General features: G+C 42.4%; 2 protein-coding genes across 2 annotated transcripts in view; one reads left to right on the forward strand and one right to left on the reverse strand.

Moving 5' to 3' along the window:
- The window catches only part of trim59 (tripartite motif containing 59), a 117,531-nt gene that overhangs the window by 95,791 nt on the left and 4,971 nt on the right, over nt 1-16,769 (reverse strand). The gene's annotated exons all lie outside the window — the stretch shown is intronic.
- Nucleotides 196-16,500, forward strand: smc4 (structural maintenance of chromosomes 4). Its single transcript, XM_079354254.1, has 24 exons — nt 196-410; nt 1,798-1,955; nt 2,995-3,185; nt 3,748-3,939; nt 4,959-5,135; nt 7,101-7,265; nt 7,705-7,832; nt 8,126-8,266; nt 8,664-8,814; nt 10,528-10,692; nt 10,789-11,022; nt 11,151-11,336; nt 11,452-11,613; nt 11,820-12,045; nt 12,133-12,209; nt 12,460-12,612; nt 12,777-12,903; nt 13,117-13,306; nt 14,021-14,165; nt 14,292-14,465; nt 15,021-15,203; nt 15,386-15,618; nt 15,732-15,915; nt 16,182-16,500. Exons 2-24 carry the CDS (start codon nt 1,808-1,810, stop codon nt 16,344-16,346), a joined length of 3,897 nt encoding a protein of 1,298 aa, XP_079210380.1. The 5' UTR covers nt 196-410; nt 1,798-1,807; the 3' UTR covers nt 16,347-16,500.

Genomic DNA, 16,769 nt, shown 5'->3' on the forward strand with positions numbered 1-16,769 from the left:
CTAACAAGAACAACATTTAGGCTTTCAATATGACAAAAACATTGATTAACATTAATTGTACTAAAGTATTGTAACGTTCTTGTTATTTGTTTGTTTGTTATTTAAAATCGTGATTATTTGGTCTGGACGAGGCGGAGTTGGCTTCGTCCCCTTTTTTTGAATTTTTTCCCCTGCCCTTTGAACGTACCATGGTGCCTTGCGTCAGTTTGTAACGAATTTGGTTCGACGGCACAGTTTAGGCGCCATTTACAAGTTAGAGATTTCAAGCAGGAGAACCACTCGGAATGACACGGGGCTAACATTTGTGGATTATATTTTCAATTCTTCTGATCAAGGAATATTTTTGGTCGAGCTCGGTATTTTGGTCCAGAAAAGAAGACTCTTGGCTGATCGTTCCCATATAGTGGAAGGTATACAGCGTCGTTTTTAGTAGATATTAATGATTGGGTTCCGTCTATTTGCTGAACAAGATAACGTATATTCCCAAAGCAGACAAACCATTAATAACACAGCCTGGTTTTGAACATTACCGAGATTGAATACGCATTTACAAACCTTAACTAGACTCCGGAATATTGGGAAATTATTTATTTCTTTTTTTAGCCTTTAAAGAAAAAATAGCATTTTCGTTTACACACACACTACGTAACAATAACATGCAACTATTCAGATGATCTTTGCTCATGTTAATGTTGCAAATGGTTGCTGAAGTGAAGCGCTGTAATACTCTGAAGTTTGAGCAAACTGCAGTGAGGATGATTTTTTTTTTTTACGAGTCAGAGTGTCTCCTTCAACTCTTACTTTTTCTTCACATGTGTACAGTTAACCTTACAGTACATGTGTTCACCTTAAACATTTTTGCAAATCAAAGTTAGCCATTAGCTTTGCATCAGAAAGGAAGCTACAGCAGCCTATTTCACATCAGCGTTGTGGAAAGGATCGCATAAACGTGGCAGATTTTAACGCTACGCTTTTTTTTTCTTCCAATGTGGTGACCAAACCAGCGCAACCACATTATTATATTCAGCATTATTAAAGCAGAGACATACGTGCAACAATAACGTAACCAGCAGTCCTCGTACCGTTAAGTCATTTTTTTGTACGTGCTTTCAATTAGCTTGCTAGTGAGTTAGGTTTCCTCGTCCACACCTCCGCCCCCCTGCCTACACTTTAAGGCATTATAGCCATTATCAGTGTCAGACAGACAACGTCGACTAGAGGACAGTTTCAACACGTCATTTCATTAGTGACAAAGTGCGATGATTTTTAGGAGAGTTTACCTATTTGCATATTGTTTTTACGTTAAACTTATTTTCCTGTCTCCCCCCCCCTTCCTCTCCAACATTGCGAGGGGGCATCAACCAACTTTGTGACGCGCAAATCAAATGACTTGAACCGATTCAGCCTCTGAGGGATACTATTCATTTAGTTTCTTTTATTTGAGTTCAGTGCTGAAAATAGCATCATATCTGAATACATCCTCATGCAGATTGGCAAACTTGATCTCTGTCCTAAAATGTCAGGTCTCTCTTTAAAAATAAATCTATATATTTTAATTGTTCTGATCACAGACACTTTTACTCATGTGGAAACTTTTAATGATGTTACACGCCGTTACAAGTTGAAGCATATAGCGATGAAAAGTTGCTGGTTCGGCAGTATAATGATTTAATCCTGACAACAGTAGCTGCGTGTGACCGACTTAAATGTGCAGTTTTACAGATTGACAGGACTAAAAAAAAAAAACATTCATGGATTTATTATTTTATTTTTTTTATACACCAATGACTCCTCCAGATTACAAATCATGCCATCTAAAACGGCAAAAAGCTCCACTGCCTCCGCCAAGACAAGAGGGAAAGGGTCGCAGCCTCGGGATGACTCCGAAGACGAGCTGGATGTACCCCCTCAACAAACCAACTCCAATGGCCAAGAGGAGGCACCGCCGACAACTGGCAAGTAACAAAGGCTGTTTTGGTGTCTGTGAATCTAAATAAGTTGTGTGCACTCAATGGCGATACGTGTAGTGCTGTGCTGGTATAGTGGCCAATTGGCACAGCAGTGAAGCTTCTTTTTTTTTTTTTTTTTGTTCTCACTTAAATCTCAACACGTAGTTAGAATGGCTGGGATGTTTCTTCTTAAAGTGTCAGTCATCAATTAATGCTTTGTGATTCTTTGAGATGAGTTTGATATCGTCGAGTGCATTTTTATTCGTCGGATCTTTCTCCAAACGAGGTAATTTTGTTTTCATGAAGTTGTTGGGGTTTTTTTTTTACGTTGCATGAAAACTAACATGGGGGTGTTTTTGACTTTTATTCTCAAAAACTTGATCTCGTGTTCATCTTGAACGAGGAAGGCTGAGGGGTTGAAATGAGCATAAGATCACGTTTGTGTTGATGTGAACATGTTGAATCTGTTCATTGGGTGTCTGTCCTATACAACATTTGAATTGACAAACATCGACCCCTGAGGTTGTTTATGCTTATGTGAGCACAATGGGGCTTTTGGACAGGTCGTTGTGGGCTTGGTGTTTTGGAAACACTCGGAGGTTTTTTTTTGTTAAACGTAATTATCACAAGAAGACATTGTCTCTGTAATTGTTCTGGTTTAAGTTGAACATGAGTGAAATTGATACGTCAGGGTTTTTTTTTTTAATTATTAACATCGATGAAATAAAAGCAGCGCATCCACGCGCACGTCTCAGCGCCTCGCGAGGAGCGTTTCTATTATAACGTGGATTTGTTTATGAGCGGACACGGGCTCTTTCCTTTTTTATTATGCGTTTGAGAACAAAGAGGAAAAAAAAGAGAGCCTGTCAACTTTCTCGGGGCTCGTTGTATGACTGCTGTTGCAACTTGCTGCCTGTGTTTTGTTTGTTTTGTTGTTGTTGTTGTCGCTCCTCCACCCCTCCCCCACTCACCACTGTCCCCCACCTGAAAACGGCGCACACAGACGAATAAGAACTTGTCTTGTTTTTTTTTGTCTGTGCCACAGATCCGTCTCACGGGGAAGCTGTCGAGGCGGTTGATAGTCGGAGTTTGGAGGAGATTCTCGGTAGCATCCCTCCACCCCCGCCCCCAGCAATGACCAATGAACCGGGCGCTCCTCGCCTCATGATAACACACTTAGTCAATCGCAACTTTAAGTCGTATGCTGGGGAGCAGATCCTGGGGCCTTTTCACAAGGTACGAACAAAACTGATCACACATGTCAAAACCCCCCCTGTGCTGGAAACACATTGTTACTGTGATGTCTGAAGATATATCACAATGTGTGCTGTTTATCTACTTTTGTATTATTCTTCATTGTGTATGATTTGTCTGTAAACAACTTGTTGTGTTGTGGCAGACACTGCACTTAAAAAATGTCAGTTAAAACTACAATACGATTTATCATTTTAATTTAGAAAAATATTTTTTTTCTGAAAGTGGAAAAGTCACACTCTTTTGATTTCAGGAGTGTATTGTATGAGTATAAGAGATACAGGGGTGTGCTAACTTTTCTCCTTAAATTACTACTTCATGCCCTGAATAAAGATTTAAGTTTGAAGCCTTTCTGCTTCCCCTTATTGCTCTGCAAATAATGATATATTAAAATCACTCTTAACTACACACACTTGGAACACAAGTGGGTGTAATATAATCACATTTACCTGATATGCATTATATATATATATATATATAATTATTTTTTTCTTAAATTGTGTCTTCATGTGATCTGTTTCGTCATCTCTCTCTTTTTCTCCAGCGTTTTTCGTGCATCATCGGTCCGAATGGGAGTGGCAAGTCCAATGTGATAGATTCAATGCTCTTTGTGTTTGGATACAGAGCTCAAAAGATCAGATCCAAAAAGCTTTCGGTTCTGATTCACAGCTCTGATAAACACAAAGATGTGCAAAGCTGTACTGTGGAGGTGCATTTTCAAAAGATAATTGATAAGGTACATTTATCTCTATATCTACATCTCATAAATTAAACCAACACAGCGTCCACACTGAGGGAGGGGATTTCTCATCATTCTGTTGTGGGCAGATTTTTTTCTTAATTGAAATAGAATTTTCGTGAATGTTCATGAGATGGTAATTGCTGCAAAATGTTCACACCATCAACCAAACAGGGGCTGAAATCACTCATGAAAGTGGCAACTAGCAGTCACACTTACAATAGTTAATTAAACATTTTTTTTAATTTTTTTTAGAATACATCCCTTCATTTTAAAAAAAAATCATTTTTAAACTTTCCACTTTGTGACTTGGTTCCAATTCTCCACTTTCAGTGAAAAGTCAATGAAACGAGTGTTTGCACAAGTAGAAAAGAGAATAAATTGAACATGTATCCTGCATTTCAACACGTTGTTCTTTGACTCGTTTCTATTTTCGATCTGCCTAAGGGAGTGGAGATTATTTTCGCCTTGACCACTCTTTAATGTGTCTAAGCCTCTCTGTTATGTTCATAAAGTTTATTAAGTTCACACTAAGTAAAAACAAAGTTGTTGAACTGATGGATTATTTTTGAGTCTGCCAGCTTTACATTTAGTCATTTCTGCTAATTAATAATAATAACAATAAAAAAAAGAATCTTAAAAGCAGTGCACATAACTTTGAAGCATTGGACTTTTCTTCAAACTGAGAAAAATTTCCAATATTCCATTTTGCATTTGAGTTATGATCTGGTCGTATATAAATGTAGTAAAAATGATGAACATGTATTTTTGGGATGTGTTCAAATGTAAGTGTAACTGTTCATCCTTTAAGAGTTTTTGGAAACAAGTCTTTAGTCTTTTTTTTTTTTTTAAATATATATTTTTAAGTGGCCTGTTTTTATCTCCCCCCCCCTCTCAGTGGATTTGTCACTTCTCTGAGTATTATCATTTGATGTGTTGGGCTGTTTGACTTTCACCTTAACTGTTCTGCTCTAAGCTGCTCTGTGTTTCTTCTGCCCCTCCCCCCTGTGAGCCAGGAAGGAGATGACTACGAAGTCATCCCCAACAGCAAGTTCTATGTTTCCAGGACTGCCAACAAAGACAGTTCCTCAGCCTACCATATCAATGGCAAGAAAGCCACATTCAAAGAGGTTGGGACTTTACTCCGCAGTCATGGCATTGACCTAGACCACAACAGATTTCTGATCTTACAGGTAATGGGTCCATTTTTACTCCTCACTTCTTTATTTTTTTCTTCTCCCTCTGTGACTGTCTCCTTCTGTCATGGATTTCCTGCAATCGTCTTTGAGGTTGTTTGTTGAGTGGCCACATCAAAGTCATTTCTCAAAGCAGTAGGAATAACCTGTCGCCCTGAAAGGAGAGGGTGTGTCCTCTGCCAGCCCTTAGACTGCTATAGCAGCGCATCATGGTTTGAAACAATGTGGAAAAGGTGCGAACCATTATTTGCTGCTTTAGAATTTTAAGGAATAAATACAATTTTTTTGACCTTTTACATGGACCTGGATATTAGATCTGATCTAACCCAGACTTTTTAGAGGGGAGGGGGGCTTTGATAGGGTTGACCCACCAGTTGGAGGTGGAGGGGGGGAAGCAGGTTGGACCTTCCTCCTCCCTCCCTCCCTGTCTCATGTACCCGCCACGCTTTAGCAGCACGTAAATATTGGCGTGTGAGAATAGACCCCAACCCCAATATTAGCAGTGCTGCTTCAGTGTGGCAGGATCGAACGCTGTCCATGACCATGCCGCTGAAATTCTTTCATCATTTTCACTTTGGGTTTGTTTAATTTTTGTTATTTTTGTCTTTTTTGAATTATTATTTTTTTTTTTTAAATACTTTTATTTTTGGTGTTGCATCAACTTTTTTTCTTTCTACCTCTTCTGCTTGTGTTACATGTGTGACCAGCCCATTATTACTGATTAACCCAAGCCTTATGATGGCTCATGTCAGAGGCAAACAAAATGGCCGATTCCTTTTTTTTTGTGTGTGTGTGTGTGTGTGTGTTCATAAGATCATTTTGTACAGTATGTTGTTTTCTCTCCTCCACGGTGGTTTTGTGGTTAGCTGGTTAATTTTATGCATCCTGCTTGACTCTTTTCTTTATGTGTTTAAGTCCATTCTCACTCTCCCCTGGATGGGAGCTTTGTAGCTCTCTGTCTCTCACATGGCTGCATGACTGTTGGAAGAGGTTCCAGGTTGTCCTTCAAGGTCACTTTTCCAGGCCTCTGGCTGACGGGGTTTTTTTTTTTTTTTTTTTTTTTTTGTGCACTGGTCAAAGCAGAGTATGACTTGGGATTCCCCCCACCCTCCTTTCTTTTGCAGACTTCTCCTTTCTTTCTTACATACAAGTAAAACATGAAGCGCCCTTTGCACTTATTTTAAAAATATTTACATAATTTAAGACTTCATTTTTTTTACCATGTCTGAACAAAGAAAACTCCAAATTGAGCAGGTAGGTTATTAATCTGAGCTAATCAAGCATTAAGAAAAAAAACAACTAAAATGAAGCACTCACACAAATGATATAACACCATGTGCTGGACCAAAGTAGAATTCATGGAGAGTTAGTGAAACAAAAACAAAAAAAAAGTCATCCAAAGCTTGTTTTTAACCACTAGAAATGAATTCCTAATATTTAGTGTCGGGGGAACTCGTCTGTGCTGACACTTCACTCTGACCTACAACACTTTTGACACCCGGCTGAGTCCCGGCCAAACATTTAGAAATAAGTGCCGTTCATTATTTTTATTTTCATCTTGTTTTCAAGAGATGCAACTGTCCTTATGGCCGAGTGTAATTATGGGCATTATTTTTAGTTCTTTTCACTCAAAAACAACAAAGTCTTCTCAAATAGAAGCTGTAGAAATATTCTTCTGTCCACTCTGCATGAGTGTTTGTGTCCAAGTTGGAAGTGGGAGTGTGAGTGTGTGTGTGTGTGTGTGTGTGTGTGTGTGTGTAGCCTGCAGCAGTCTGAAGTTAAAAGAACAAATATTTCATTAGTGAATTTTATGGGGATTTAATTAATTTATTTTATTTAATTTTTTTCCAAATATTTAGAGTTGCTTCATTCCAGTTTTTAGCTCTGATTTCTTTTAAACGTTTCCCCTGTAAGTAATTGCATGCATGTCTTTGTCCATGTGTTGTTTGGAACGGTACGTAGGGCGAGGTGGAGCAGATCGCCATGATGAAGCCTAAAGGTCAGACGGAGCACGACGAGGGCATGCTGGAGTACCTAGAGGACATAATCGGGTCATGCCGCCTCAAAGAGCCCATCCTCACCCTGGCCCGGCGTATTGAGCTGCTGAACGAGCAGCGGGGAGAGAAGGTGACACACTCGAACAGTCGCGTTCCTCCCCGGCGTCCTGTTTCCTACACGTTTAGTCCTGTAGAGAGTCGAGCTCATGGAGGTGTCAATGTGTTTGGTGCGAATAAATAAGATACAAAATAAACATTTAAAAAAAAAATAAAAAATCAAAAGGCAGCACACCTCCAAAGTTAAAGGAGAGGAATCCTACATTTCACAAACATTAAGTAAGTGGCATGTGTAATGAGAATATTGATAATCTATTAGTGATTTCATTCTGAATAAAGGGATGACAGAGAGAAGAATGCTAATGTAGCTTTTATCAAAACACTGATGTGCCATCAAAACGATGGAGATCCTGTTGTGCCATTTGCTGCACAAGATGTACGTAACTGATGTTCAGGTGCTTTGTTTGTTTCCCACCTGATATTAATTCCTCTTCATATTTCCACCATGCTAGCTGAACCGCGTGAAGCTGGTGGAGAAGGAGAAGAATGCTCTGGAGGGAGAAAAGAACAAAGCTGTGGAGTTCCTCACCCTGGAGAATGATATCTTTAAACACAAGAGTCAACTCTGCCAGTACTACGTGTGAGTGTCTCTCTCTCTCTCTCTCTCTCTCTCTCTCTCTCCCTCTCTCTCTCTCTCTGCTCTCAGTCAGACACATGCAACGAGTCACGTTTGGATATCATCAGAAGCATAAAAGGAAAAAGAATCTGTGGAACGAGTGCTACTTTAATTTTAAAATGGGGGGGGGGGCTCCTCTGATGTCACACCCATTTTTATTTAATTTATTTTTTTTGCCTTATATGTAAACCATCACGTTTCTATCTCACTCTTTCTTCTTCTTTTTTTTTTCTTTCTTTTTCTCACTTTGCCATCAGTCACAACCTGCAGAAGCGGGTGGTAGATAAGGAGCAGGAGAAGCAAAAGATCTTGGACGACACAAAGGAGCTCAGTGAGAAAAATGCAAAGATATCACAGGAGACGGAGAAAATGAACCAAGAGCTGAAAAACGTGGAGAAGTAAGGCATTTTATTATGTACTGATTTTAACATGCGAAGAAGGCCACAGACTTTTCTAGCAGATAAGATTGTTTGTTTGTTTTTGAAGCCGCGTTAGCCAAGAATATTTTATTTCGAGGGAAATGTTTCTGTTCTGGTCTTAAAAACAAGAGGAGAAATAAGTCCATCAAATGTGATTTGAATCACATCCCAATTTATTTAGTGCAACATATGTAGGAACAATGACATGTTTGCTCTTTTTAGAATTAAAGAAACTGCGCCTCTTATCGGCTGTTGTGTAAATATGGTTTTGTATGTTTTTAGAATTGCTACAGTGGATTTCTTTTTCAACATGACAGACTAGTTCTCTCTACAGTAAAAAAAAAAAACAACAAAAAAAACGCTGTTCCTTCACCAGGAAACAAAATAAGCTCAACAAGTACATCGAGTCCCAGAAGGAGAAGTTCACCCAGCTGGACCTGCAGGATGTTGAAGTGCGTGAGAAGATTAAACATTCAAAGAGCAAGAGCAAGAAACTGCAGAAGCAGCTGGAAAAGGACAAAGAAAAGGTGTGTTGGTCAGCTGGTACACCAAGTTCAGCGACTTCTCTTATCTCGGGGGTCTCTGTCATGATTACACAGCGGGCACTTTGACTGTATCCAGTGCTTCACGGACCGGCCGTCCGTTAATAGAGAGTCATTTTAGCCATTTTCCCACGATTTACATTTACGATGCACATCTTATTAACAAATGCAAGGTAACGTTGAGTCACAACAAGCCCGAAGCAGCAGCGCTATGACACTCCAGTGTTACACTGTTTATTTTGTCCCTCGGCCAAGAAAGAAACATGGGCACTAAAAATACAATTTCCGTTGCTCATAGAAAACACAGAGGGCTGTTGTTTGGAGGCCGAGTGAAAAAGACACTTAAAAAGTCTTCACTCGAAGCTGCATGCACGTGAAGAAGGAACTGCAGAATGTAACAACGTCGACTGAACTCTTTTTTTTTTTTTTTTTCTATTATTATTCCTCTTGTGTTGAATTTATAAACGTGCGACGAGCCTTTAAGAGTCAGAGGTTATTTAGTTTTTATTTCTTCACAATGCAGCACGCACACATTCAGGTGTTTCATTTCTGACTGTAGCCTCACTGCTGCTCTCTGAGTGTGTTTTATTTTTTTTACTTTAAAAAAATAAATAAATACCTTTTATATTTGAGTATAAATCTTCTGTTTTAAGAGTTACAGTTATTAGCAATAATTCAAATGGATTAAAAAAAAATCCTTCAATCATATCGAGCATTTCACTTTCAGAGATGATGTAGATTTGATGTAATAAATGATGCATACTGTAACTTTTTCAAAGCAACCTGACTGAAGTGAAAACTGCTGGAGCAGTGTTCCTCAGGTTGTCCAGATCTTTCTTACACCAGGACACAAAAATCCACGCTCTACTTCTGAAGAATCTGACGTTATCAATGTAGAAACCAAAAAACTTTACAGAGCAGTAAATCCGCTGTCATGGCCGAGAGGATGATCTGACTCCAACTATCCACTAGGGGGCTGTGAAGTTACACAAGCTGATAGTTTGGTGATGCTCCACTCATGCTCTTGTTTCACTCGCTGTCACTTACTCTTAACGTCTTGCACTCTTACTGGAACACATTTTCACACACACTTAAGAGACTACGAGTTCCCGTGTAACCTCCTGCGGTCCCTGGACTCACAAAACGCCGTGGTCAGAGTCAGGCAGGCCTCATGGGAGCAGTGTTCTGCTGTGTTGTAGTCAACTATGGCCTGGCTTGTGTAACACTACCGCCAGCCATAGTCCCATTTCACCCACAGTTAACCCTACTGACTATGTACGCAGTGCACACCACTGCCTGCCTGCATCGTTTCAGGCTGCGGTGCTCGTCTATAGCAGGCCTGCACAGTCCTGAATGGATGTTTCTAGTTGGTTATATTTGTGTGTTTCGACCTCATTATGAGTGTAGCGCTTAAGTTATTGACAACAGTCAAAACATTAATCCTCTTCCTGTATACCTTTTCTTCTTCTTCTTCTTCTTGTTGAGTCTTCACTGATCTTTTTATCTTGTGATCTAACACACGAGGTGAAGAGCTGCTAATATAGAATCTGCTCGAGTGTATTAAATAGTTTCGGTAATTTAATTCCAGACAGGTGAAGCTGCTGTTGCCTGGTAATCCAGAGTTAGACGCATCTCATTTGTTTGTTTGTGTTTTTTTTTTTTTCTCCTGCATGCTCTCCTGTCTGGCTAATCTTGCAGCTGGAGGAAGTGCGCGGTGTGCCAGCCTGCAGCGAAAAGGCCATCTCTGAGGCAACGGCCCGTAAGGAGGAGCTGGAGAAGCAGAAGGTGAAAGAAGAGGAAAAACTCAAAGCGGTGATGGAGAGTTTGAAGGAAGAGACCAGCGGCCTGCAACAGGACAAAGAGGTGCGTTCACTTGTCGTTGCACACGTCGGTCAAATGATGACTTCCAAACGTTTACTATCGTCTCTGTAAAAATCTGTTCTTTTCCTTCTTCCTAAGACCAAAGAGAAAGAGCTGATGGAGCTCAGCAAGGCTGTAAATGAGACCCGGTCTCGTATGGACCTGGCTCAGTCGGAGCTGGACATCTACCTCAGCCGCCACAACACGGCTGTGACGCAGCTCAACACTGCCAAGCAGACGCTCCAGACAACCTCTGACACGCTGCGTGAGCGCCGCGCCGCTATCAAGGACCTGGAAGTGAAAATACCCCAGAAAGAACAGGAGCTGAAGAAGGTAAAAAACAAAAACCCAACAGCAACACTTCTTCTATAAAGGACAGTGAGAAGCCGTTACTTAGTGTTCAGACCGCCACATGTAACCATCGCCTGAGTCCTAATTCTCTTTTCTTCCTCTCACTCCAGGACGAGGGCGAGCTGGGGCAGCTGATGAAGACGGACAGCGAGGCCAGGGAGGTGGTGAGGGAACTGAGGCAGAAGGTGGACGAAGCCAAAAGCTCTCTGTCGTCCAACCGCAGTCGAGGGAAGGTCCTGGACGCCCTCATGCAGCAGAAGAAGAGTGGCAGAATCCCTGGCATCTTTGGAAGACTGGTAAAAAAAACAAACACATTATGACAGATTAATAAGCACTTTTATCATGGAGCTATGTTGTTCATTGTAATTGATTAAAAGCAGAGAGCTGATTATTTTTTTTTGGTGCTTATAGGGAGACCTCGGAGCCATAGAAGAGAAGTATGATGTGGCCATTTCCTCAAGTTGTGGTGCTCTAGACAACATCGTGGTGGACACGATCGACACGGCTCAGAAATGCGTGACGTTTCTCAAAGAACAGAACATCGGGGTGGCAACCTTTATTGGCCTTGACAAGGTAACGACCTTACACTGAGAGCCTCCCCAGTGTTCACAGTTGAGTTTCTCTTTGGTTCAACCTCTCTGTCTAATATCAAACACGCAGTGAAGACAGCAGCTGACTTATCGACTGGGGTCCATGATTAAGACATCTGACTAGCTGTCACACGAACACTCGACACAGCTCGCGGCTCCTTCTCATTCCTCCGTGTCTCCTTTGCTCAGATGAAGGTGTGGGAGAAGAACACGGCTCCCATCCGAACTCCAGAGAACTGCCCTCGCCTCTTCGACATGGTGCGAGTGAAAGACGAAAGTGTGCGCCCGGCGTTCTACTTTGCCCTGAGGGACACGCTGGTGGCCCAGGACATGGAGCAGGCCACAAGGATGGCGTTCCAGAAAGACAAGCGCTGGCGAGTGGTCACCCTGAAGGGACAAATCATAGAGATGGCAGGTGAGTGTCTCTCTCTCTCTGTCTCTCGCTCTCTCTCTCTCTCTCTCTCTCTGTCAAGAAAATGATACAAATGTGTGTGCTTGACAGGAACCATGACTGGAGGAGGAAGAGTGATGAAAGGCAGGATGGGTTCCTCTCTTGGTACAGAGTTTTCCCAGGAGGAGGTGAGTGATAAATGCACACGTGGATGTGTTTGTTAGTCCTTTAGTCCTTGGTAATGAAGAGATTGAAACAACCGTGTCTCCTCTGCAAAGCATTCACTTTGGCTGTGTACTGAATCCAGACACGTTTCATTTCATATATGAATGACGCCCGCATTGGCGATTAATATTTCAACGTTAACAACGTAAAAACAGACGTGCTGCTATAGAAAGAATGCATTTTTTTATTTATTTTTGATCTGTTTTCTTGCAGCTTGACCGCATGGAGAGCAAACTGAACGACAAAGTGTCAAAGCTGCAGGGCTGCCAAGAGAGAAAGCTGCAGCTCGAGGAGAGCGTCCAGCGACTGCAGCCACAGCTCCGAGACATGAAGAACACTCTGGAAAAATACGCCAACAGCATGACGGTACGGCGCACACACCTCCCTCCTTCTCCGTCCCCGAGTTTCTGACTCAATTATTGGGTTTAAATTAGACCTTCTTCTCGTCAGAGAAAACTCTAAAAAAAAATGACAGTAATAACTGATTGAACTGCTGTGGCTGACTGTTTTCTTTTCTCGGCTCCCTCCAGAGTCTGGCTGAGCAGGAGGCTCACTTGAAACTTCAGATTAAGGAACTTGAGGCCAACGTGTTGGCTGCTGCCCCAGACAAGGCCAAACAGAAACAGATGGAGAAGAGCCTGGAGGCCTTCAAGAAAGGTAGAGTCCTCCTGTGAACGGCAAAGAAAATCTGATGATGAAACTGATGTTCCACTGAGTTGTATCTGGTGAATCCCACACAGCATAATGAACGGTGTCCAAACGGGGGTTTTTTCCAGTTAAAATCACTGTACAGCCTTTAAAGTGTCCGACGTGAACGTCTGTGTTTTTTCGACTGAGTCATTTTTCTCCTACCCCTCGCTTGCCTCTCAGACTTTGATGCAGCCTCCAGTAAAGCCGGGAAGGTGGAGAATGAAGTGAAGAGGCTCCACAACCTGATCGTGGACATCAACAGCCACAAGCTAAAGGCTCAGCAGGACAAACTGGACAAGGTCAACAAGGAGCTGGACGACTGCTCGTCCACCATTACCAAAGCTCAAGTGGCTATAAAGACAGCGGGCCGGTGAGGGAGTGAAGCCGGTTTCACGTCCAGTGTTTGCCGTGTGCAAAAAAAATATTAAAGGGGACATATTATACCCCTTTTTTTCTTTTTCTTTTTTTTTACCTTTTCAAACAGTCCCTCTGTGCTCTAAAAAAACATCTGTGCTGTGCTTTAGTCCAAATATAACATGAATCAAGCACCAGAGGAGGTTTGTGACCCTGTAGAAAGCAGCTCTCAGAACACTCTGTTTTGGTGTGTGTGTCTCTTTAAATGCAGTTAGACATCACTCCTCTGTAGAGAAGAGAGAGAAAAATGGCGGACCTTCGCAAAAGTTTAGCTCTAGACTGGAGGTGGAGTCCATGGGTGGAGATACGAGGGGAGGGGAGGGGATTTTCTTACCAGACACTTGTGATGTCACAAACCGAAGAAATTTGAAACAGCATTTTTCCTCTGTGTTGTCAGACGGAAGCAGACCACAAACAAAGGACTGAATGGATTTATTTCAAATTTTGTGCTGCATTAGACACTCAGGTTACCCTAATGAATGTATTAAAAAGACTATAACAGTGGATTGTTCATAATATGTCCCCTTTAAAGGGAATTTACTCACGTGCTGCCCGCGTCACCTCTTCCGACGTAGCTGCGGCACGATATGCTTTCATCTTTAGCAGAAGCTGACATCAGCACGTCCTCACTGTCCCCTCTGACAGAGGCTAACGTCTGTATCTCCTGCAGAAACCTGAAGAAGTGCGAGGAGAGCGTGACTCGCTTGCAGAGCGAGCTGGAGGAGAACGAGAAGTCGATGGCCGAGTTCGCCGAAAAACTGAAGACGCTGGAAGAAGAGGCCGGGGAGATCATGAAGGCGTGTCAGGAAGCCGAGGTGGGTCATTCTTTCATCCAAACTTTTACAGACATCCGTCAAGACCACACATACCTCTCAGTGAATGAAAGCTCTTAACCTGAAGGTAAACATTTCTCATCGTACTTGTCGTTTCCTCCCGTCTAGGCTGCACTCCCGGAGGTGCAGGAGCAGTATCAAGGGGTGCTGAAGGAGATCAAGGCCCTTCAGCAGCAGGAGCACGCTCTGCAGGAGGAGTCGCTCAGCGTCCGACTCCGAGTCGAGCAGATCGAGTCCTCGATCAGCGAACACAACAATAAGATCAAACACTGGCAAAAAGAGGTATGGCGGGTGGTGGTCGCTACAGAATAAAGCCCATCTTGACCCTTTTTATTTTGGAGCTCGCCAAGAAGCTAGCGTTGCTAATGAGAAGCTAACGACCGAAGGAGTTCAGAACCAGGAGCTCCTCACCATTCCAGAGAACGTCGTCCAAACGGGTGACAGATCCTGACATTCAGAGAGGCTATTCTAAAGGTTTGTCGTTACAGACGACTTTAGACCGAAGGCCTCGACTCAGCGAGGAGATCGTTGCCCTAGTTTTTGCCGTGCGTCCAGTTCCGTCGATACCCGTCTGCCTTTTATGGCCGACGCCAGCGCCATTCTCAACTTTGCATCAGACTTTATTCTCAGTCAGCAGGCTAACTATAATACGAGTGGTCTACCACTACCTGGGGGCAACTTTTTGGCCAAGACAAAGGCAGTGCCAAGAGTTCTTTGCCGTCTGCTTGGTGTGTCAGAGCCTTATAAGATGGCAGTTTTGGCAAATATGAGTTGTTTTTTTAATATTGACTTTGTTGTCTTTGAGTTTGAATTTAATTCTTCTTCTCTGTTTTTCAGGCCACGAAGCTGTCCCTTCACACCATCGAGGACAAAGCAGCAGAGGAACTTCCCGTTCTCACAGTCGATGAGCTGTCGAAAATCTCCGAGCCCAACATCATAATCAACAAAGTGACCATGTTAGAGACCCGCTGTGCTCAGATGAAACCAAACCTCGGGGCCATCGCTGAATACAAGAAAAAGGTACACCTCAACTTGAGCCGCCATCTTTTACGTCCCGAGCCTCACACTGGCTGTGTATCTGGGGGGGGATACATCCTAAACTGCACTGAAAGCCGCGTCTTTTTGAGTTTTTCCGGACTCAAAAGAAAACCCTGAGGGTGTAATCAAACATTTGAACGCGTGTCCGGCTCTGTGTTTTTCAGGAGGAGCTGTATCTGCAGCGCGTGGCTCAGCTGGATGAGATCACGACAGAGAGGGACCAATTCAAACGTGGCTACGAGGACCTGCGCAAACAGCGCCTCAACGAGTTCATGACCGGATTCAACATGATCACCAACAAGCTGAAGGAAAACTACCAGATGCTCACACTGGGTGGCGACGCGGAGCTGGAACTGGTGGACAGCTTGGACCCCTTCTCCGAGGGCATCATGTTTAGGTAGGACATGAAGCGTTCACTTTCATTAAACATTCCATCCAGCTGACTCGTTTTTTTTCTTTCTTTCGTTGACATCTTTTTTTCTTTTTTTTCTTTGACTACTCTCTGTCCAGTGTTCGTCCTCCGAAGAAGAGCTGGAAGAAGATCTTTAACCTGTCAGGAGGAGAAAAGACCCTCAGCTCTCTGGCCCTGGTGTTCGCTCTCCACCACTACAAGCCCACACCGCTCTACTTCATGGACGAGATCGACGCCGCTCTCGATTTCAAGAACGTTTCCATCGTGGCCTGTTACATTTATGTGAGTGTTAATGACCTGTGTTTGGGGGCTTTGTGAAAATGTTAGTATTGTAAATTCAAAGTCTGTTTAAAGCAGAGAGATGAGGTAATAAGTCATTCAAAGCCTCACTATTAGCAAACATATTTTCTTCCTGTTTTTTTTTTTCAGGGGGGTTCAGGTTTGATGTTTGCTTGATTCATAAGATGTTTATATCGTAGATTTAAAGGAGAGAGATATCACTTGTCGTCTTCCTGTCAGTCATCATTTCCCTCCCCCTTGTTTTACAGGAGCAAACTAAGAACGCTCAGTTCATCATCATCTCCCTGAGGAACAACATGTTTGAGATCGCCGATCGTCTCATCGGCATCTACAAGACTCACAACACCACCAAGAGCGTGGGGATCAACCCCAAGACCATCGTGTTCAAAGAGCTCCAAGCCGTCACCGCTTAAAGCTGAACAAGCTTTGCTCCGCTCAGTGGAAGTTTTTTTTTTTTTCTACACCCTTTGTAAAGAGTTTTAAAGCTTTTTTTCTTTATTCCCTCTACAATAAAATGCTGCTACTGTTTATATTTCTATGACAACCAATAAATGTTTTTGGAAAAGATCTCGTCTTTGATGGCGTCACAATTGTTCGTTTCATATTTGGGAATGAAAGGATTACATGATGTCCCTACATCCCCCAAAATATGAATTGGATTTACTTTGTGGATATGAATGAAAATCTTTAGATTAAGATGAGCAACAACTCAAGTGATGAGAGAAGATGGACTCTGCAGAATACATTTCATACATTATTTTAAACTGACCGGCGTGTCGTGTGGCTTGAACTCTGGTGGTGTTCATGAGGAGGTCGTATTTAACGCCACGAAGACG

Source organism: Symphodus melops (genome assembly GCF_947650265.1).
Source record: "Symphodus melops genome assembly, chromosome: 10".
Lineage (NCBI taxonomy): Eukaryota > Metazoa > Chordata > Actinopteri > Labriformes > Labridae > Symphodus > Symphodus melops.

What these genes read in the sequence shown, in the direction of transcription:
- smc4 (XM_079354254.1), top strand. Translation starts at nt 1,808, where the DNA reads ATGCCATCTAAAACGGCAAAAAGCTCCACTGCCTCCGCCAAGACAAGA. An exon ending in AATACGCCAACAGCATGACG is followed by an intron (nt 12,613 to 12,776) that starts GTACGGCGCACA and finishes GGCTCCCTCCAG; the next exon opens with AGTCTGGCTGAGCAGGAGGC. An exon ending in CCTGGAGGCCTTCAAGAAAG is followed by an intron (nt 12,904 to 13,116) that starts GTAGAGTCCTCC and finishes CTTGCCTCTCAG; the next exon opens with ACTTTGATGCAGCCTCCAGT.